The sequence below is a fragment of the Melozone crissalis genome, unplaced genomic scaffold, assembly GCF_028551555.1.
Source record: "Melozone crissalis strain CALT ecotype California unplaced genomic scaffold, PUWL_Pcris_2 ptg000032l_1, whole genome shotgun sequence".
Classification (NCBI taxonomy): domain Eukaryota; kingdom Metazoa; phylum Chordata; class Aves; order Passeriformes; family Passerellidae; genus Melozone; species Melozone crissalis.
Window position 1 is genome coordinate 5,580,140 of NW_026535810.1, and position 22,605 is coordinate 5,602,744.

General features: G+C 50.5%; 1 protein-coding gene across 1 annotated transcript in view; it reads right to left on the reverse strand.

The window, feature by feature from the left end:
* The window catches only part of LOC128940342 (acid-sensing ion channel 2-like), a 478,332-nt gene that overhangs the window by 14,841 nt on the left and 440,886 nt on the right, over positions 1–22,605 (reverse strand). The window contains 1 exon segment of the mRNA XM_054281699.1: positions 5,995–6,122. Coding sequence (XP_054137674.1) covers positions 5,995–6,122 — 128 coding nt within the window.

The following is a 22,605-nucleotide window of genomic DNA, read 5'->3' on the forward strand; positions in this document are numbered from 1 at the left end:
TCCCCTGAACCCCTGCCTGGCCAAATCGGGCTGCAACCTCAGGAAAAGCCTTTCCAAGCAAAGCCTCAATCCCGTGGGGCTGCTGAACTCATTTCAGAGCTGGATTCCTGCTCCTGTGGCCCTGGAGCTGCTGGGAAAGGCACCCCAAGGAGCTGGAGCAGAATGGAGGGAGCAATCCCAGCCCTCAGCTCAGGAAGAATTAATGGGACAGACTTCATTTGGCTTGATCCCTCTCCCTGCAGTCCCTCCAGATCATCATCATCATCATCATCATCATCATCATCATCATCATCATCATCAATCATCCTCCTCAGGGGTTCCTGAGGGAATCAATCCCTTTCCCTTCTGCCAGATTATCCCAGCTGGGGGTTGGTGGGAGGAATTCGGGCTGGATCAGCCCCAAGATGTGGAGCTGCTCCCTCCACCTATGGAATGCAGGGTAACCCCAACACCTGGCAATGGTTGGTGATGCTGGCAGCTCACATCCCAGGCAGCACACCAGGAACTTAATGTTACAACTTATTTTATAATTTTCTTGACCAATCACACAAAGCAAAAGCACACTGACAGTAGTTCTATCCAATCACTATCAGCACAGGTACCTTTGGTTAAACAATGCTTGCTTATTTCAAATACAATACCAGCTTGTGAGCCTTAAAACACAATGCACAGAGCTCCATTATTAAGCTTTAACCTTCCTAATATCTTGCTAGATAAACTTTTCTGCAGCTTAGAGAGTCATTCTAGATAAGTGTTAATCCACAGACCATTGTTCTAATTGCCCTTGCTTTTCTACAGTTTAAATACTTTCTCTGCTGACCTATCTCATGGCTGCTGCTTAGTTCTAATCACAGTTCTGCTGCCTCTGGGGCCTGCCTTTTGCAGCCTTCCCAAAACCCTCTGATTTTGTAGATTCCCACAACTGGCATCTGATCCATGATTGGCATCTGATCCATGATTCAGAATGCTGAACAATTGCTTTATTAACACTATATTACATTAATAATATATCATAACTATACTAAAGAGATACTAAAGAAAAACCCATGACTCTCTGAAACAGCCTGGACACAGCTTTGACCCAACTGGCCAAGGAAACAAAACAACCCTCAGCAGAACCCAATTAACAAATCACTTTGGGTAAACAATCTCCATAACACATTCCACATGTGCAAAAACAACGGGAGCAGGGAATAGAGATAAGAATTGTTTTCTCTTCTTCTCTCTGTGCTTCTCCAGGAAAAATCCTGTGAGAGAGAATGATGTCTCTCTCTGTTGAATGAGAATGCCACATCCACCCTCCCCTGCTGCCCCCGAAGTGGCAACAAACCACAGCAAAGCAGCAGGAAAAGCAGGGAAAGGCAGCAGGAACATCCCTGCCCTCGGATCCTGCAGGATTTGTGCTCCCTGGCAGCTTCCCCAGGGCTCCTCCTCCTGTTCCTGTATAAGAAATCCAGCTCCAGCCTCTAATTGAGGGTGACAAACTCCCAGCCTGGCCCTTTTGCAGTCATTAATAATTAATTAATGAATTAAATGCTTTTCCTGCCCTCCTGATCCCAGCTTTCTCCAGGATTACCGGGATCAGTTCCCAGCTGGCAGGTGCTGAAAGGGGAAGAAAAAATTCATTTGACTCCTTGTAAGCTGGATGGATTCTGCTTGTCCCAAATGCCAGGAAAAGAGGGGATGAGCTGGGAAAACCTGGAGGGAAGAGATCCCAGGGCAGGGGAGAATCAGCACCTGCCCCAGCCCTTCCCTGGCCACATTCCTGCCTTTCCACAGAGCTGCTGGCATGGAGCATCTGCCCACAGCCAGAGGTCACTCCTTCAATTAACTGGAAGTACTATCCCTGATTTCCCTGCCTGTTTCATTTTCTCAAGCAGGGAAATGAGTGGACATGATCCCAGAAGAGGTTGGAGCAGTTTGATAAAATCTGGGAATGTCCCAGGTTGGGAAGGGTCCCACAAAGATTGAGTCCAGCTCCTGTTCCTGCCCAGAATCCCAAAAATCTCCCAGAATCCCAACAATCTTCAGGATCCCAACAATCCCACCCTGGGCATCCCTGGCAGCGCTGTCCAAACCCTCCTGGAGCTCTGGGACCATTCCCTGGGCAGTGCCAGCACCTCTGGGGGAAGAACCTTTCCCTGCCCCATTTCCCTCTGGCTCTGGGATGGATCCAGCACCAATCCCTGCCCAGACCCCCTCACTGGCACCAAACTCCAGTGATCCCAAGGAAGGATCCAAGCTCTCCCTGGGCTGGGCTCCCAATCAAACCAGAACCAGATCCCTCTGCTCCTTAAGGAGACCTCCAGCAGCAGCAGCTTCTTGGAATTCCCATCCCAGGCAGCTCCAGCCCTTGTAGAATGCTGAGAAACCCAGAGCAGGCATGGCTGGGTGATCCCAGCTCCCAGTTAATGATGCTGGAACTGCTCCCAGTCAATGGTGCTGGAATTGTCTGTTTGCATCTCCAGCTCCTTTCCCATCCTGCCTGTTCCTTCCCATTTGCTCCCTGCCTCAGGAATTGGTTTTCAGGGATGAATTTGACCCTTCCAGCCCCTTGGGGCAGAGCTTGGGGGTGTTACAGCGCTCATGAGTGCCCAGGGAATTTGGGATTTTGGAGCTCCAGGATCCTTCTTTGCAAATCCAACAGGAACAGCAGCACTGAAACCTCCTGGAGATCCATAAAAAGTCCAGGGCAGCCCCTGCAGAGCCTCATCCCAGGTTTGCTCCCACTTCTGCTCCCCCTGGATGGGCTGGGCCTGTGGCTCAGATGCAAAATCAGCCTTAAATCCCCAATAAAATGGAATTATGGAATTGTAAAGGTTGGAAAAGCGCTCTGAGACTGAGTCCAGCTGTTCCCTCTAGGCCACCACTGCCCCATGTCCCCAAATGTCACATCCACGCGGATGAAACCCCTCAGGGATGGGGATTCCCCCCAGGAATCTCTGCCTCTCTCTCTGCTCATTCCCTGTCACACCCAGAGGCAGCCAGACCATTCCCCCTCGTTCTCCCAGAACATTCTGCCTGGATCTGCTGGACCCAATTCCCAAACTCTGGCAGAGGTGCCAGTTTGGGGGCTGGGAGGATTTGGACTCTGAAGTTTTCCTGTCCTCACTTTTCCACCTTTTTATAAAATCCTCTTTTCCACAGGGCACAGGGGGAGCAGGAAACCCAAACCATTCCCTCATCCTCGGATCTGATGGCTCTTCCCAACCTCCCTTCCCACCCTCTGCCTCTTCCAGGCTCTGCCTCATCTCCACCCATTGCCTAAGAGAATCCTGGAATGGTTTGGATGGAAGGGACCTTAAGAATCATTGAATTCTCACCCCTGCCATGGCAGCAGGGACACCTTCCACTATCCCAGGCTGCTCCAAGTTCTGTCCAACCCGGCCTTGGACACTGCCAGGGATCCAGGGGCTGCCCCAGCTGCTCTGGGCACCCTGTGCCAGGGCCTGCCCACCCTCCCAGGGAACAATTCCTGATTCCCAATCTCCCATCCAGCCCTGCCCTCTGGCACTGGGAGCCATTCCCTGTCCCTCCATCCCTCTCCATGGAAATATTGGAAATATTCCCTCTCCATTTTTCCTGCAGCCCCTTCAGGTCCTGGAAGGTCTCAGTTTGGTCAACCCTGGTGGCCCCTCCAGGATGAACAATCCCATGTTTCTTTAACCAGGAAACATCTCCCTTGGCCACGTGTCCAGAAGCAGCTTGGGCTCTTTAACCCATCCACCACATTTTATGGACAATTCCTGTTGGAATTGCTTTCTCAGCAGTTTTTGCTGCTGACTCAGCATTTCCACTCTGCCAGGTCCCTCCCAAGGTCACTCCTGCAGTAACTCCCAAGGTGGGAAATGCATCCCAGAAGTGTCTCCTTGCAGGAACCACGGGGCTCAGCCTCTGCAGGAGGAGGAGGAACAAAGCTGATTTAATTCCCGTTTTTCCAGCTTTAAAGCTCCTTGTGAAGGGAGATTTTTAATGAGATGCCAACCATGGAGCAGAGCTGGCTCTGGACAGGGAGATTTGGGGAAGCTCTGGGTGGAAAGCCAGGATTTATGGTCCCAAGATGTGAATCCTCACTGGTGCTGAGCTGCAGCCCTGGGAAGGCAGAGAATCAGGGAGCAAATCCCAGGGAATGCTCTGATTTCCAGAGTGGGATGGGGAAAGAAGGGAGGGATTTGAGCAGGGCCACAGGGCACAATTCCAGAGCCAGGAATGAACCCCCAACATCCCAAATTCTGACCCACTCCTCATCATCCCAAATCTTCCCCACTCCACACTTTTTATGTAAAAAGAGCTTTTAACTCCCTGAGGCTGCTCTGACCTGGAAGATGGGAAATCAGCTCCACTTTTTCTTTATTCCTGTTTCATTTGCCAGCTGCAGGATCATTTATTTTATGGCCCAGGGTGTAAAACTCCGGGTTCAGGACCCCAATAATTGCCTGGGCTCAGTCCCTGGGGGATTTACTGGAGCTCTTCCACCTTTGGCTCTGGTTTATTAAAGGAGCAGCACAGGCAGAGAGATTTAGCTGGAAAAACCCAGACTAAATCAGGGATTGGGATAAAAGCTGCACGCTGGGAATGTGAGGGAAGCCCAAGGTCCCTAATAATTAATTAGAGGAAATTATTAATGGCTGTAATTAGGTTAAAAATTATTTTCTGGGAAGAGGGATTAGGGTAGGAGCTGAATGCTGGAGGTCCCTCCAGCTCTTCTGAGAAAAGGCTTTGGAGCCCTCAGATGATTTTAAATCAGTCAGAAAATCCCAGGAATGAGCCCTTCCCTCTCCCAAAACTCTGGCACAACCCCTGGAAAAGGGAGACCCTGGAGCTGAGAGTGCCTAAATCTGTTCTTCTGTCCTCCACATCTCCCACGTGGAAGGGGGGATTTGGGGAGGAAAGTTTTCCCCTCTTTCTCATCTGGATGATGTTCTGCTTGGAATTCTCATTTTTCAGTGGAAATATTGGACCAGGCAATGCTGGCAATGGGGTGGGGAAGGATTTCAGCAACTGCAGCAAAACCCTGGAATTTGCATCAATTTAACCCAAAGTCCTTGAGATCCTCTGCAGGCTCCAGCTCCCAGCCCGGATCCCAAATCTTGTCCAGGATGGGATTTTTAAGGATGGCAAATCTTTTCAATCACTTCTGGAGCTGCCAAGTGGGTCTGACTTGAGGAGCTGTTCCCAAAATCTTTGAGCATCAGGAACGACATGATGCCCTGTCCAGCCCTTTCCATCCCTGCCCATCCATCCATCCATCCATCCATCATCCATCATCCATCCCCCATCCATCCATCCATCCATCCTTCATCCATCCATCATCCATCCATCCATCCATCCATCCATCCATCCATCCATCATCCATCCATCCATCCATCATCCATCCATCCATCCATCCATCCATCCATCCATCCATCATCCATCCATCATCCATCCATCCATCCATCATCCATCCATCCATCCATCCATCCATCCATCCATCATCCATGCATCCATCCATCCATCTGGATGGGTCACTGTTGGGATTCACAGAAGATGATGATTCCCAGGTATCCCAGGAGAGTTTGCCATCAATCATTTGGATATTTTGGTGTCACCTGAAAGATTCCTGCTGTTCTCCATCAGGAAACTCTGTCCGCCTGCCTCTTTTTATATCCTTGGAATGTGTTTTTTCTGGGAAAACCACAGTGGGTTGGACAGGACCCAACACTTGGAGCTGCCACAGCTCAGCAGCTCAGCTCCAACCATGGAAGAGCAAGAGATGAAATCCATTCTGGAGATGGAATTACTGAGGGACTTTAAGGAACTGTGGGAATGCAGGACTCTGGAATAACCATGGGAGATAACTTGGAAAAGCTGCCCTCATCCCAAAAGATCTGAAGCAAGGCATCAAAACCCTGTTAACGATGGAGCTGCATCTCAAGGGGCATCAATTATGGAGAAGGAACCTCTCCCAGGAAGCCCTGGAGGGACCCTGGGGTGGAACAGGAATTTGGGACTTACCCTTTGCTCCTGGGTGGCCACGAAGGTCTGGAATCCAGGGGCCACCCCAAACCCCAGCTCCTGGACAAAGGGAGGCTCGGACTGGCTGTGGATCTGCACCTTGACTCCGGCCTCGAACGTCGTCTCCTCTGCAAGGGAAGGGGGAGGTTAAGGAGCTCAGGAACAGCTGGAATGTTCCCACCTGGATGATTGGATCCATGGTAACTGAGGGAGGAGATCCAGCAGCAGGGTTTGCCAGGAGCAGGCCACTCCTGGGCCTCATCCCAAATCACCTCCCATGGGCACCAGGAGCATCCCCAGCTCCTGATCCCAGCTGCCCCTCCCTGGCACAGCAGCTCCAGCCTGCTCTGAACTTCCAAGGAAGAGAAACCAGGAGAAAACCTCCCCTTTCCAGCTGGAATTTGGTTCCAGGACACTTTGGTGACATTCTCACATCACCCAACCAAACCAGCTCCTCCCTCCCCAACCCGAGCTGTTCCCAATCTCCAGAGGGCTCCAGTACTGAGGGTTCATGAATTCATGGATGCCCCTCTGCTGTCCCATCTCTGGCCCAGCCCAAGGCCACTTGGTCATGAAATGACATTAAAATATCCTAAATCTCAAGGAATTTTGGGTTTGGCAGCTGCTCCAAGCTGGAAATCCTTTTGGGCTTGGACACATCAGAGCTCGGGGTGATGGGAGGTTCCCACATCCCAAATCCATGTGGAGTAATTCGAGGTCAGTCCCTCTGTTCCACTAAAATGAGTGGACAGAAGTCACAGAGTGGCTTTGGAAGCAGAATTGATGAGCTCAGATCAGTCCTGTGGGCTCCTGTCCCCACACACCCGCAGTGTCACCTCTTCTCCTGGGGATTCCTGCTGCTCTCACACCCCAGCAAACCCCAGATTCCATCTGGGAATAAGGACTGACAGAGGAAGTTGTTAATGAGGCCAAATTTGACCTAAACCTGGAATATTCCTGGCTCTGGATCCACGCTGGGTCCAGCAGTGCCACCTCCACATCTGAGGAGTTTCTTTGGAGGATGAATCATTCCTCAGCCTCCCACTACCCCGTAGCATTTTCCTACGATTTCATTGTGCATTTCAATTTCTGACAGCTCTGGGAGAACCTTGGGAATCCCAGCCATCCACAGCTCTGGAGCTGCTTCTCCAGGGCCTGCACAGAGAGGGGTGGGAGGACACGGGCAGGGGACAAGGGGACAATGAGGTGACTCTGGATGAGGTTTTGTGGATCTCAGGAATTCAGGATTTAACTCTGCTGGCAAAGGGATCTGCTGTGTTTTCCCAAGAAGATTTTCCTCACAGGATCATGGAATCATGGAATAGTTTGGGTGGGAAGGGACCTTAAACCCCACCCAGAGCCAGCCCTGCCATGGCAGCAGGGACACCTCCCACTATCCCAGGCTGCTCCAAGCCCCAATGTCCCACCTGGCCTTGGACACTGCCAGGGATCCTGGGGCCACCACAGCTGCTCTGGGCACCCTGTGCCAGGGCCTGCCCACCCTCACAGCCAGGAATTCCTTCCCAAAATCCCCCCTAAACAGACCCTGCTCACCCAGGAGCCGCCAAGGTGGGTTGGGTTTAGGTTGGGATTTGCCAGGACAAACAGGAGCATCCCAGTGCTCGGATCCCCTCCCTTCCAGCCCTCCGAGGTGTCACCTCCCAGCTCAGCAAAGCCATGGCCAAGGGCTGATCCAGGAGTTTGGAATTCTGCTGTCACCTCCTGGGAAAACCCCAGCCCCAAACCACACATTCCCACAGTTTTTGGGGAACAAACCCCTGCCAGCATTTCCCAAATTATTTTGGTGATGGAGCGCATCCCAACCCCATCCCAATCCCATACCCACCTCAATCCCATCTCAACCCCATCCCAATCCTATTCCAATCTCATCCTATCCCAATCCCAACCCCATCCCAACACCATCTCAATCCCTTCCTAACGCCATCCCAACCCCATCCGCATCCTAACCCCATCCCAATCCCAGCCCCATCCCAATCCCAATCCCAATCCCAATCCCAATCCCAATCCCAATCCCAATCCTAATCCCAATCCCACCCTATTCCCATCTCAATCCATCCCAATCCCATCCCATTCCAATCCCATCCCAACATCATCCCAACCCCATCCCAATCCCATCCCAATCCCATCCTATCCCATCCCAATCCTATCCCAACCCCATCCCAATCCCATCTCCACAGCCCCACAGCACCCCAGGCTCTGCCCCAGCTGCCCCAGTCCCATTCCAGGCCAGGCTCAAGCCCTTCCCAAGCTCCCCCCACATCTCCCCACCCCAATTCCCATCCCATTTTCCTGCTCCTGCCGGTCCCATCCCACCCCCACAGCTCTGCCGGGTGTTGATCCCCTTCCAGCACTCTGGAGGAGATTCCATCTGCTTGCCTCACTAATTCCCTGACACCTCAGATGAAAAAACTCCTGTTTCGTTTAATTTGTTGGGCAACAGGCATTTTCCCAAAATATTTTCCATCCACAACTCTTCTGCCCATTTCTGCACCTGCCCCAGCTTGAATTCCATGGATTTCCCATGCCCAGGGGTCTGTCCATGGGTAAATCCCTGTCCATCCATGCCAAAGTCCAGCCTGCAGGTATTCAAATCAATCTTAAAACCAGCAGGATTTGGAATTTTAAATGGGAAATCCTGGAATGAAGCCAATGCTGCCCATGGAAAGGGAGGGAAGGGCCAAAGCACTGAAAAAACTTTGGGATTAACGCCCAAAATTGCAGAATTCCATCAGTGATGATACCCAGGAAAACAAAATAAACAGGATTTTTTTAAGGACCTGCCAACCCCAGGCACCTTCCCTTGTTTCTCCTGCACAAGGATGAAACAAAAAACATGGAATTGGCTTGGAAAAATTGTCCCTTCTCATAAAAAATCGATTTCTTCCAAAACTCCTCTTTGCTGCCAGGAGAGGCAAGTTAAAAGCCCAGCTTGGATGGAAATGCCCAGATCAGAACTCATTAACTGCATCCTAAATATTCCACACCCATGCTGGGATCCAGGAGCTTTACTGGGGATTAAATATTTCTTGGAATTGTGGTAAAAGGGAGGAACCAGCAACACCAAAAATCCGGGTTTGGGGCCACTCATTTCTGAAGGAATTTTCCCTGGACACACAAAAAATCCCAAAGGGCTCTGTGGCAACCCCTGGCACTGGAGAGGGCTCTGAATATCCCAGGAAAAAAACCCGCCATGATTTTATTAATATTTCCAATTTTAGGAGTTTTTGACAATTTGACTTTTTTTTTTCCAATTTGACAATTTTTTTCATTTTTTTCCAATTTTAGCATCATTTAGAATGGCTTTTTCTGGGAATTTCTCCTGGATCTCTGGGGCTGAGCCACTCCTCTTATTTTTTATAAACACCCATCACTCTGTGGAAAAATAATCCTGGAATCCTTGGATTTGCTCAGAGAAACTAAAACCAATCCAAATCCCTTGGGATTTGGGTTGCACCTCCCAGTTTTTATCATGCACCATCCCAAACAACATCCCCTTGTTTGGGATGTTAGGAATGCTTCATTTATTCCCAGCCCCACTCTCAGGGCTTGGAAATTCAGTTTATAGCCCATTCCAGGTTGGGAATAATAAAGAATTCCTTGGAAACTGCATTTATCCACACAGTAAATCCACTCCTGCACCCAGCAGTGGTGGCACCCACCTAAGCCCATTTTTTGGAATCACCCATCAATGTGGGGAAAAATAATGCTGAAATCTTTGGATTGGGTCAGATAAATTCGAAATCAATCCCAATCCCTTGGGATTTGGCACGTCCCAGTTTTAAACCTTATTTTGGGATGTGGGGAAGCCCAACCTCTTCCTTCATCTCCAGCTTGGAAATTCAGGTTTTAGAGCATTCCAGATTGGGAATAATCCAGAATTCCTTGAGAACTGTATTTTCCCACTCATTAAATCCAATCCTGCTCCCAGGGCGGGCTCTCCCAACAAATCCTGAGCTGCTCTTTCCCCTGCAGGATTAAAGGAGCTTGGATTAAAGCTGGGATTAATTCAGCACCTGCTCCCAGATGGCTGCAGAGGGAAGCTCAGCTTTTACTCCTGCTGTTGCTTTTCCATGACTTTTTTTGGGAAGAGTATCCATGGAAAACTCTACAGGGAGCTCCAGCAGAGCTGGGACCAAGCTCATCCCTGAAAACTCAGGAATCAAAATCCCAAGTGATTCCCAAAGCCAGGAGCTTCCCTCTCACCCTGCCTGGCCCTGCGTAAACACATCCAATTCCCCCTGGGAATTAACAGCTGGAGTTGATCCTGGCACTGATTTATGGGGAAATGAGGATACAACTGGGCTGGGAAGTGCTTCTGGTGGAACTGTTATCAACTGCTATTCCTCACTTCTGGAATTGTTATCTCCCAGCTCTGGAACTGTTATCCTGTAGCCCTGGAATTGTGATCCTGTAGTTCTGGAATTGTTATCCCAAGTTCCTGGAATTTTGATCCTGTAGTTCTGGAATTGTTATCTTCTGGAGTTGTTATCCCCAGCTCTGGAATTGTGATCCCCAGCTCTGGAATTGTATTTCTATGGCCCTGGTAGCCTTGGAATTATCATCTTGTAGCTCTGGAATTGTCATCCCTCAGCTCTGGAACTGCTATTCTCCATCTCTGGAATTGTTATCCTGAGTTCTGGAATTGGTATCCCCAGGTCTGGAACTGTCATCCCCAGGTCTGGAATTGTGATCCTGTAGCTCTGGAGTTGTGATCCTGTAGCTCTAGAATTGTAATTCCCCAGTTCTGGAATGGTTATCCTGACTCCTGGAATTGTTATCCCCAGCTCTGGAATTGTGATCCTGTACCTCTGGAATTATTATCCCACAGCTCTGGAACTGTTATCCTGTAGCCCTGGAATTGTTGTCTCCAGCTCTGAAATTGTTATCCTCAGCTCTGGAATTGTTATCCCCAGGTAACAATATCCTGGAGTTGTTATCCCACAGCTCTGGAACGGTTATCCTGTAGCTCTGGAATTGTCATCCCCAGCTCTGGAGTTGTTATCCTGTAGCTCTGGAATGGTTATCCTCTGAAGTTGTTATCCCCAGCTCTGGAATTGTTATTCTGTAACCCTGGTAGCCCTGGAATCTTGTAGCTCTGGAACTGTGATCCTGTAGCTCTGGAATTGTCATCCCCAATACTGGAGTTGTTATCCTGTACTTCTGGAATTGTTATCCCCACCTCTGGAACTGTCATCCCCAGCCAGCAGCTCCAGGGGGGATGTTCCTGCTTGGACAAAGTCAAAGCAGGTCCCACACGGCTCCATCTGGGAATTCCTTACTTAATTCCTGCAAATCTCCTGCTCTGGACAGAGGGAACAGAACTGGGAAAGGTTTCACTGTCCTGGGCCTCAGTCTCTCCTCTGTAAAACAGGAATGACATCTCAAGGAATTCCAAGGGCTCTTCCCACCCCCAGGTGCCCCCAAACCCCAGGAGGGGCCCAGGGGGAGCCCCAGGAGCCACATCTGGCAGGGAGCCCAGATGTGCATCCCTGGAGGGCACTCTGGGACCAGATTCCTGGTGTTCCTCGGGAAGGAAGGACCTGGAGCAGAGGCCAGACATGGCCTGGGAATGCTGTGGGATGCTGAGGTCATCCCAAGGTTTTCCAGCATCCTTTCCTTGGTATCCATGGTTTCCATGGAAACAGTGAGCCAGGGCTTCCCCACCTTCCCAGGGATCTCCAGCCTTCCAGGGATTCCCTCTTCCCAGGGCTCCCCTATCTTCCCAGGGATCTCCAACCTTCCAGGGATTCCCTCTTCCAGGGCTCCCACAACTTCCACGGATCCCCAGTCTTCCAGGATCACCCATTTTCCAGCGATCCCTGCTTCCCAGGAACCTGCCCACCTCCTGTGTGACCCCTGGGAAGGGCAGGAATTCCCAGCACTGTGAGGCTGCTCTGGGTGTGCTCCCTGTTCCCACCAACCCCGAGATTCCCCAAATCCTCCTGTAGGAATGTGTCTCCTGTTGATGGAGTGACTAAATTATTCTTTGTCTGCTTAAAAAGGAAAAAAGCCCACAAGTTTCTCTCCTCAATTTGTACAAAGACACCTCACAGGACCCTAGGGACTTCACCTCAGACCTGGGGCTGCCAATTGGACAGAGGCCAAAAGGTCCCACCCAAGTAATTAGCTAGAAAAAGAAGAGAACAAAGGCAATAATTGCTTTTGTGCGTGTTTTGGCAGAAGCGAGGACCTCTTGCCCCTGGCTTGGTTTTTCTCTGTAAGAGCTTTGTTATTTTGCCTTTTATTAAAACCTTTTTGTTTCCAACACTACCTCAGAAGCCATCCTGCTGATTTTACGCCATTTGGAGTGGCTGGGCTATCTCAGGTGTGAAAGATTGTCTGAGAGCGCATAAGATTTGAAGAGTAACACGTTATTACACATTCCTCATTATTCTGGGAAGCAGGACTTGGATGTGTGTCCTCAGGTCACCCCAGGCCCTGCTGGGCAGGGAATCCCTGAATGCTCAGGAGGCTCCTGCACCTCCAACCCCTCCTTATCCATGCAGGACTCCTGACCAAACTCCCAACACTCATATTTTTCCCAAACAAAGATTTACACTGTCTTGGGTTGGAAATGCAAGGTGTGGGTGGGGTGTGTGTTCTGTTATCATCTGCCAGAGCTGGGGCAGTTATCTCTATTCATTGGGCATTTTCTTGGTCTCTCCCACTGCCAATCCGCCCTCCAGAAGATCTCTTCTGTTCATGGGTCATTAATTATTAATTACCTTCTACTCATGGCCAGTGAGTGTCCCTGCAAGGCTGATCAAATTCCATCATCCCATGGGGAGATGCTCCTCCTAGGGGAGGAGCCAAGCATTCCTACCTGGATCCAATCTGAGGTTTGGAACATTCCTACCTGGATCCAATCTGAGATTTGGAACATTCCTACCTGGATCCATTCTGGGGTTTGGGACACCCCAGCAGCCTTTGCCCACTGCATTGCCAGAGGAGCAGCTTTCTGCTGCCCTGCATTGCCAGAGGGAGCCCAGGCCCATCTCCGGCAGCCCTGGAGCTGGAGAGGAAATCTCCCCCCTTGTGCAGGATCCCTGCTGCAGCAGAGCCACAGCTGGCACTGCAGGAGGGCTGAACCCCCATGGGATGGTGCTGGGACACCACCCTGACACACAGGGGGTCAGCTCCTATTCTCACTCTGGCAGGGTTGTTTTGTATTACTGCATTGTAGGAATGTGTCCCCTGTTGACAGAGTGACCAAATTATCTTTTGTCCCCTAAAAAAGGAAAAAAACCCAGAAATCTCCTCAATTGGGTAAAAACACACCTCATAGGACCTCAAACTTAAGCATAGCCAATTGGACAGAGGCCAAAAGGTCCCACCTAAGCAATTCACTAGAAAAAGAAGAGAACAAAGGAATCAATTGCTTTTCTGGAGTGTTTTAACAGGAGCAAGAGCCTCTTTCGCCTGGCTCGGTTTGTCTCTGTAAAGAGCTTTTTTATTTTGCCTTTTATTAAAACTTTTCTGTTCCCAACACTGCCACAGAAGCCATCCTGCTGATTTGATGCCTTCTGAGGTGGCTGCGCTATCTTGGGTGTGATACGGATCTCCAAGAGCTTATGAGACCTGGCTGGAGGACACCCCTGTATCACTGCATTGTTTATTTTTATTTTCATCCCTAATAAAGAATTTCTATTCCTGCTCCCATATCTTTGCCTGAGAGCCCCTTAATTTCAAATTTATAGCAATTAAAAGGGAGGGGGTTTGCATTTTCCATTTCAAGAGAGGCTCCTGCCTCCCTCAGCAGACACCTGGCTTTTCAAACCAAGGCATGTATATTAAAACAAAAAATCCAATTGCCATGGAAACATGGCTCCAAGGAAGCAGGAGCTGCAATCCCACCCTGGGAAAATGTGGAGTTGTGAAGGCACCAGTTTCACCAGTTTGGCTGCCCCGAGAGAGCTCTGATTTCCACGGAATTGGGGTTTCAGTTTCCTGGGAACAGGGAGGAGAAGATGGAATCTGAGTGTTGATCCCAGCTGAGGCCACACAGCTTTTCCAGGGAAATTCACTCACTCCAGATTTGTCCTGGAGGTGTTTTTGCTGTGGGCTGAGCTCTGGGAGCAATCAGGGACAAGAAATTTCCTGGTGGATAAAAGGGATCTGTCTGCCACATCCACCCGGGAAAAGGGGCTGCTCCCCTGGAATACAGCAGGAGTGAGTCCTGGGGGCTCTGTGGGGTCTGGGAAGCCCAGCCTGGCTGGATCCAAGGGAATAAATCCACCCTGGAGAAAAGGAGGCTCATAGAACTTCTGACTGCACAACTCCCAGACAGGGTGAGGCAGCTGAGGGATTGAGATTTGTCCTGGGAAAAGTGACAGGGTGAGAGGGAACAGCCCCAGGATGTGTCAGGGGAGGCTCAGGTTGGGAAAATTAGGGAAAATTCCCTAATGGAAAGGATGGTCAGGCCCTGGAAGGGGCTGCCCAGGGAGGTTTGGAGTCATCCCAGCTGCCACCACAGAATGTCACCTCTGCTGTCATTTCCCTTTGCTTCAGGGAGAGGGCACACGGCCAGAATGGGAGAGAGGAGGAAAAATGGATTTGCCAGGAAAAGAGGGAGACAGAGGGAGTTTAGGATGGAGCAAAGGCTGGCAAAGAAGCAAAGGGGTCTCTGCAAGGGATGAGGGCATGGAGCCAATGCTTCCTCTGGAATTCCAGCCTGGACGTGTCCCAGGCCAGGTTGGACAGGGCTTGGAGAACCTGGGACAGGGGGAGATGTCCCTGCCCAGGGGATGCACTTTAAAGCCCCTCTCAACCTAAAGCATTCCACGGTTCTGGAATTCCTACAGCATCACTGGGATAAATATCCAGGATAAACCCCAGCCCCCAACTGCCCTGGGCTGGGACTCAAAGCCTCCCTGCAGAAATTCCTGATTTGGGTTTATTTGGGTGCTTTCCAGCCCATCCCCGGGTCACGGAGTGGGAAGGGGCAGGAGCTGGGATCCAGAGCTCCTCCCCAGCCTGGAGAGGAGGCTTTTCCCTGCTCCTCCTCTCCCAGCTCCCTCCCTTCCCGAGGAGCAGGAGGTGTTGTACAACCCCATGGAGCCGCTGTGCTATTTTTAGGGAACATATTGCATTTGCATCCCAAATCTCGGGCCAGATGGCTCCATGGATATTATTAAAAAGCTCCTTACATAATCCAGGAGCAGGAGAAAGCCTCAGGATTCCAGCCCAGGGCTGGGAAAGGTTTTGCTGGATGAGCAGGATCCAGGAATTCAATATTCCAGCTCCTCACTCCTATTTAATCATTGAAAAGAGGAAATAAACTCTGGGAAGCTGCTCTCCTGGGGTCATCTCAGGGCAGGCAGGGATGCTCCTGCCAGGTGATGCTGCTTCCATGAGCAAGGAATACAAATCCCCTTCCCACCTCAGCATCCCTTGGGAATCACGTGTGGCAGGGAAAGGAGGAGGAGGAGGAGAGCCAGAGGATCCAGAGCTCCATGGATATTATTAAAAAGCTCCTTACATAATCCAGGAGCAGCAGAAAGCACCAGGACTCCAGCCCCAGGCTGGGAAAGGTTTTGTTGGATGAGCAGGATCCAGGAATTCAATATTCCAGCTCCTTGCTCATGTTCTATTAATTAATTAAGTTATTAAGTTTAATTTTTAATCATTAAAAGGAGGGAACAAATGTCTGGGAAGATGCTCCCCTGGGGGTCATCCCAGGGCAGGCAGGGATGCACCTGGGATGCTGCTCCAGGAATAAAAATCCCTTCCCACCTCAGCATCCCTTGGGAATCAGGTGTGACAGTGAAGGGTGACCACGGGAGGGACAAGAGCCAAAAGATCCAGAGCTCCAGGGATTTTATTAAAAAGCTCCTTATATAATCCAGGAGCAGGAGAAATCACCAGGACTTCAGCCCCAGGCTGGGAAAGGTTTTGCTGGATGAGCAGGATCCAGGAATTCAATATTCAGCTCCTTGCTCTTCCCTATTAAACTCGATTTTAAATCATGAACAGGAGGGAACAAGTGTCCCATAACCTGCTCTCCTGGGTGGGGCCATCCCAGGGCAGGCAGGGATGCTCCTGGGATGCTGCTTCCACAATTTCTCCGTGCTGGGGAAGGAATAAAAATCCCTTCCCACCTCAGTATCCCTTGGGAATCAGGTGTGGCAGTGAAGGGTGACCATGGGAGGGACAAGAGACAGAAGATCCAGAGCTCCAGGGGTTTTATTAAAAAGCTCCTTATATTATCCAGGAGCAGGAGAAATCACCAGGACTTCAGCCCCAGGCTGGGAAAAGTTTTGTCGGATGAGCAGGATCCAGGAATTCAATATTCAGCTCCTTGAATTCAATATTCAGCTCCTCAATTTTTAATCATGACAATGAGGGAACAAGTGTCCCATAACCTGCTCTCCTGTGTGGGGCCATCCCAGGGACACTCCTGGGATGCTGCTTCCACAACTTCTCTGTGCTGGGGAAAGGATAAAACTCCCTTCCCACCTCAGCATCCCTTGGGAATCAGGTGTGGCAGTGAAGGGTGACCATGGGAGGGACAAGAGCCAGAAGATCCAGAGCTCCAGGGATTTTATTAAAAAGCTCCTTACATAATCCAGGAGCAGCAGAAAGCACCCGGATTCCAGCCCCAGGCTGGGAAAGGTTTTGCTGGATGAGCAGGAGCTAGGAATTCAATATTCAACTCCTTGCTCCTCCCTATTAAACTAAATTTTTAATCATGAACAGGAGGGAACAAGTGTCCCATAACCTGCTCTCCTGGGTGGGGCCATTCCAGGGCAGCTCCTGGGATGCTGCTCCCACAATTTCTCTGTGCTGGAGAAGGAATAAAAATCCCTTCCCACCCCAGCATCCCTTGGGAATCAGGTGTGGCAGTGAGGGAGCAGAGCCAGAATCTCACAGCACCTCAGGCAGCCTCAGGAGCTGCAGGCAGGAGCAGGGGTTGGGGAAGGAGAGAGACTCCCTGCAGGGAAGGAGGGAAGGATGTAGGGATGCTCCCGGCATCCAGAGCCGGGGGTGTCACCCATCTGCCAGTCTTGCTCAGCTGCTGCCCCCAGGGACTGGGATGATCCCAAATAAATCAAAATAAGGGAAAACAGCTCGGAAAGGCACAGAAGCAGATCCTGTTCATCCCCCACCCCCTCCAGGAGCGTCCCTGGAACAGCCTGAAAAATTAAACAGGGAAAAGTTGCTGCTGGTTCTGGCTGCTGGAGGGAAGCAGAATTCTCAGGGATGAGGAGGGGTCCTGGCAGAGCTGCTGCCCCTTTGGAATAGAGGGATGGATGGATGAATGGATGGATGGATGGATGGATGGATGGATGGATGGATGGATGAATGATGGATAGATGGATGGATGGATGGATGGATGGATGGATGGATGGAGGGGACTGGGATGTTCAAGGGTCCAGCCAGTTTTTGTTATAGATGAAAGGGAGATCACAGGATCATGGAATGGTTTGGGTTGGGAGGGACCTTAAACCCACCCAGTTTCACCCCTGCCATGGCAGCAGGGACACCTTCCACTGTCCCAGGCTGCTGCAAGCCCCGTCCAACCCGGCCTTGGGCACTGCCAGGGATCCAGGGGCTGCCCCAGCTGCTCTGGGCACCCTGTGCCAGGGCCTGCCCACCCTGCCAGGGAACAATTCCCAGTTCCCAGTCTCCCATCCATCCCTGCCCTCTGGCACTGGGAGCCATTCCCTGGGTCCTGTCCCTCCATCCCTGTCCCCAGTCCCTCTGCAGCTCTCCTGGAGCTCCTTCAGGTCCTGCAAGGGGCTCTGAGCTCTCCCTGGAGCTTCTCCTCTCCAGGAAAGGATTTTCCCTCTCTGTATGCCTCAGCATTGCAGCACCTCCCTCTCTTTGTCCCTCAGTGTCCCCAGGTGTCCCCCCAGCCCTGTTCCCTCCTGCCACCCCCCCATGGAGGATTTTATGGATAAATAAATGGAAATATGGAAAATTTGCCAGCCACAGGGCATTCCCAGCTCTGGGGGCAGCAGGAGGGACAGGATTTCCCAACCAACCTGGGAAACCTCCAGGCAGCTCAGGCTGCTGGAACTGAGCTGGAGAGACGGAAAATAAACCAAAATATCCATCAGTGCCAGGCTGATGGGAATTGGGGCAGGAAATGGTGGGGCTGGCACTGGAAGGTTTTCAAGGAATGGGGAGAAAACAGAAGGAGGTGAAATCCAGCAATGGATAAGAATGAGGCAGAGCTGAATCCAGATGGATTTCCCAAGGGAGACAAAAAGGGAATTCCTCATCTTGTGGCCACCTCAGAGCTGACCATCAATCCCTGCCATCACCATAGTGATGATCCTGCCAGCCCAGCCCTTACTGAAATGGAAAATCCCTTTTTAAGGAGTTTTGGAGGGTGGAGTGGCTCCAATTTGGATTTCATCCTATTCCTCTCCCAAATCCACCTCCCCTGGGGCTCACACCCCACAGTGGGCAGTGGAAATGCCACCCCAGCTCTGGTCACAGGGCGTGGGGATGGATGGGGACAGGGAAAGGAGCACCCAGAGGGGCTGGGATGGGAAGAGGAGCGGGAAAGGAGGGATTTGGGAGGAGTCCAGCACAGCTTGGGTTGTGTCTGGCGAGGGGAAAGCTCCGGATCCTCTCTATAAATATTCCCAGGCAAACACCAGACGGGAGCAGAACATTTCCACTGGCAGGAAAAACAGTGGGGAAAACAAAGGATGCAGATTGGAACAGGTTATCCCAGGATACCAACCCCAACTCCTCCATCTGGGGACACTCCAGGCAGCCAGCCCCAGCTGAGGGTGCAAATAAAGAGGAGCTTTGAGATTTACCCCTCAGAATTAGCTCTGACATCCCTTGGGATGTGCACTGTGAGCTGCTCCAGCCTGGAATTCCAGGGAGTCTGCAGGACCTGCAGGATTGGGAGGAAAAGGTTGGAAAAATGATGGGGGAAGTGTTGGGGAAGATGGAACAGGAAAGCCTTACAAATATGATTGGCAAAAGATTTTGAGAATATGGAAACTATAAGTGAGATTGAAATGAAAGCAAGCTTGGAGATCCCTCAGTTACTGAACAACTGGAAAACAATGGTGTGGCCAGCTGAAGGTGATCCCCTTTTGATGGAACAACACCCTCTGCTTGCAGACAGGCCCAAGGCTCAGAGCAGACCCTACAGCTTGGCAGAAGGGGCCCAAAGAGGAGTTTTAGGGTTTAAAATGTAGCACAGTGTGGTAATGTAATGATTCTTATAGGCTGTATGGAAATGCTATAGGATTTGTATCTTGTACTGGATTGGTTAGTGAGAATTAGAATATTCAACACAGAAGATTTATTGTATTGGAACGGGAACCTCGTGCTCCCCTTTACTCTTCCTCTCTCTCTCATCCTCTTTACCACGCTCTTGCCTTCTTTCTCTTCACCACTTTCTTTACCTCTCTCTCCCTCTTTTGGGCCTGCTCTGAGCTGTGTTTGGCAGCTCCCAGCAGGGCCCTGCACCCAGGCCCTTTGCAATAAACCCCAAGTTCCACAGCCTGGCTGCAGAGATCTCTCATCTCCATCCGTCCTGACCGTGCTACCCCTGACACTCCAACAGGGAAGCCCTCAGGGGAACACTCTGGGGGCTGGAGGAGCAAACTGGGGGATTCCCACTGGGATCAGGCTGGGTCTGGGGAGATGTTGGATGTGGGCAGAACAGGGAAGATCCTTCCCTGGAAGGGACAATTCCAAGAGAGCTGAAGGTGCCCTGGTGGGTCAGAGGTGAGCAGAGCCCCAGGGTGTCACAGACATCTTTTATGAAAAATCCTTTCTTTAGGATTTCCCTCCTGAGAAGCTGGGAGGCCTCAGGAACAAAATGTAAACAATGGTTATCTGCTGCTGTGGAATGCAACAGGTGCATCTGTGATTGGTCTCATGTGGTTGTTTCTAATTAATGGCCAATCACAGTCAGCTGGCTCGGACTCTCTGTCCCTGCCACAAGCCTTTGTTATCATTCCTTCCTATTCTATTCTTAGCTAGGCTTCAGATGGAATCCTTTCTTCTAGTCTTATAGTGTAGTTTTAATGTAATATATATAATCAAATAATAAATCAGCCTTTTGAAACATGGAGCCAGATCCTCATCTCTTCCCTCATCCTCAGACCCCTGTGAACACCGTCACACCAGGGAGGGCAGAGCTGGCTCAGAGCCCTTTGCTCCAGGCATGGATTCCATGCAAGAGGAAACAGCCTCGGGCTGATATTGGGGAAATTCCAGTGGGGGAGTCCCTGACCTTGCAGGGATGTAAATCCAGGTGGATGTGGCACTTGGGGACAGGAGCCTTGGCAGTGCTAGGGGTGCTGGACTCATCTCAGAGACTTTCCCAACCTGACCAGTTCCATAACCCTGCATTCCAAACCATCTTTCCTCACAAACCCCAGGAATTCTGCCCCTCCTACCTGGCCCATTTTGGGATGGTTAACATCAAATCCCTCTCTCCTATTTCCTCTCTGGACAGCTCCATTTTCCTTCCCTCACCCTGAGCTTGCAGGGACAGAAAAGAGACTTTTCCACCCATGGAGCCCTTCCCTTCCTGCTGCCCCCACTCCAGAACTGTCCCCTGTCCCATCTCAGGACTGTCCCCATCCCTTCCCAGGCCTGTCCCCATCCCATGTCAGGACTGTCCCCAGCCTGTCCCAGGCCCGTCCCCATCCTGCTGGGCCAGGACAGGAGGGAGGTTGGGCAATGTGGCCTAGAGGTGGCACAGGGAGGGGCCCAGCTCAGCACAGGCCGCCCCGTGGCCTCTTGTCACTGTCCCCAGGGTGCCAGGCCAGCTGTGCCCACAGCCCTGGGGAGGCCCCAAGGCCACCAAGGCCCCTCTGAGGGGCTGTCCCCAAAGCACAGGGAGGATGAGCTTCCCTCACTCCATGGTGAGGGAAGCTCACTCCATTCCTTCCCTCACAGCAGCAGGAAGAGGCTGAACCCCTGGATTTGGTGCCTTTCCCACACCAGATCCACCCCTGCCCCTGCCTTGTCCCTCTCTGTCCCCAGCTGGGTCCTTCAAACCACAGACCCATTTTCTCCCCCCAAGCCAATGGAGCCCTTCCCAGCTCTGCCTCCTCCAGAAAGCCCAGCAGGAGCCCTGGGGCAGCTCAGATCTGCCCTCAGAGCAGAGAATTTCATATTCCAGAGCTGCTGATTCGTCCCTCCAGAGCAGATTCTTTCCTCCTCCACAGCAGACTAATTATTCCTTTAGTGCAAATTATTTCATATTCCAGAGCAGATTACTTGTTCCTTCAGAGCAGATTCTTTCCTCCTCCAGAGCAGATTATTTATTCCTTCAGAGAAAATTATTTCATATTCCAGAGCAGATTATTTATCCCTTCAGAACAGATTATTTAATATTCCAGAGCAGATTATTTGTTCCTGCAGAGCACATTGTTTCACATTCCAGAGCAGACTATCTATTCCTTCAGAGCAGATCCTTTATTCCTTTGGAGCTGTTTATTTGCTCCTCCAAAGCTGATTTTTTTTACTCCTTCAAAGCAAATTATTTACTCCTCCAGAGCAGATGATTTTTTCCTTCAGAGCAGATTCTTTCATATTCCAGAGCAGATTATTTGTTCCTGCAGAGCAGATTATTTGTTCCTTCAGGGCAGATCCTTTATTCCTTTGGAGCTGTTTATTTGCTCCTCCAAAGCTGATTTTTTTTGCTCCTTCAAAGCAAATTATTTACTCCTCTAGATCAGATTGTTTAATATTCCAGACCAGATTATTTTTTCGTCCAGACCAGATCTTTCTGGCCCTTCAGTGCAAATTCTTTGCTCCCCCAGCATAGCTTATTTAGCATCCCAGAGCAGATAATTTATTGCTTCAGAGAAAATGATTTACTCCTTCAGAGCAGATGCTTTATCCTTCCAGAGCAGTGTGTTTGTCCTTCAGAGCAGATTCTTTGCTCTTTCCAAGCTGTTTATTTATTCCTCCAGAGCAGATTGTTTAATATTCCAGAACAGATTCTTTGCTCCTCCAGGGCAAATTATTTGTTCCTCCAGAGCAGATTCTTGGCTCCTCCCGAGGTGATTATTTAATATTCCAGAGCAGAGTCTTTGTCCTTTCAGAGCAGGTTTGTTTCCCTTTTCAGAGCAGATTTTCTGCTCCTCCAGAACAGATTATTTCATATTCCAGATCAGATTATTCTGCTCCTCCAGAACAGATTATTTCATATTCCAGATCAGATTATTCTGCTCCTCCAGAGCTGCCCCAAGCAATGCTGGTGTAAGAGAGCACTGCCAGCTCCTGCTGCTGTTCAGCACAAGGAAAACTCCTCCAGAGCCTCTCCAGCAGGGAAAACCCATCCCCAGGAATGGAAAAACCTTTCCCAGGAGGAAAAATTCATTCCCAGGAATGAAAAACTCATTCCTAGCAGAGAAAATGCATTCCCAAGAGGGAAAACTCATTCTCAGCAGAGAAAACCCATTCCAGGAGTGACAAACTCATTCCCAGCAGAGAAAATCCATTCCCAGGAAGGAAAACCCATTCCCAGCAGAGAAAGCCATTCCTAGCAGGGAAAACCCATTCACTAAAAGAAAAGCCCTTCCCAGGAGTGGAAAATACATTCTCAGAAGGGAAAACCCTTCCCAGGAGGGAAAACCCATTCCCAGGAGTGGAAACCCT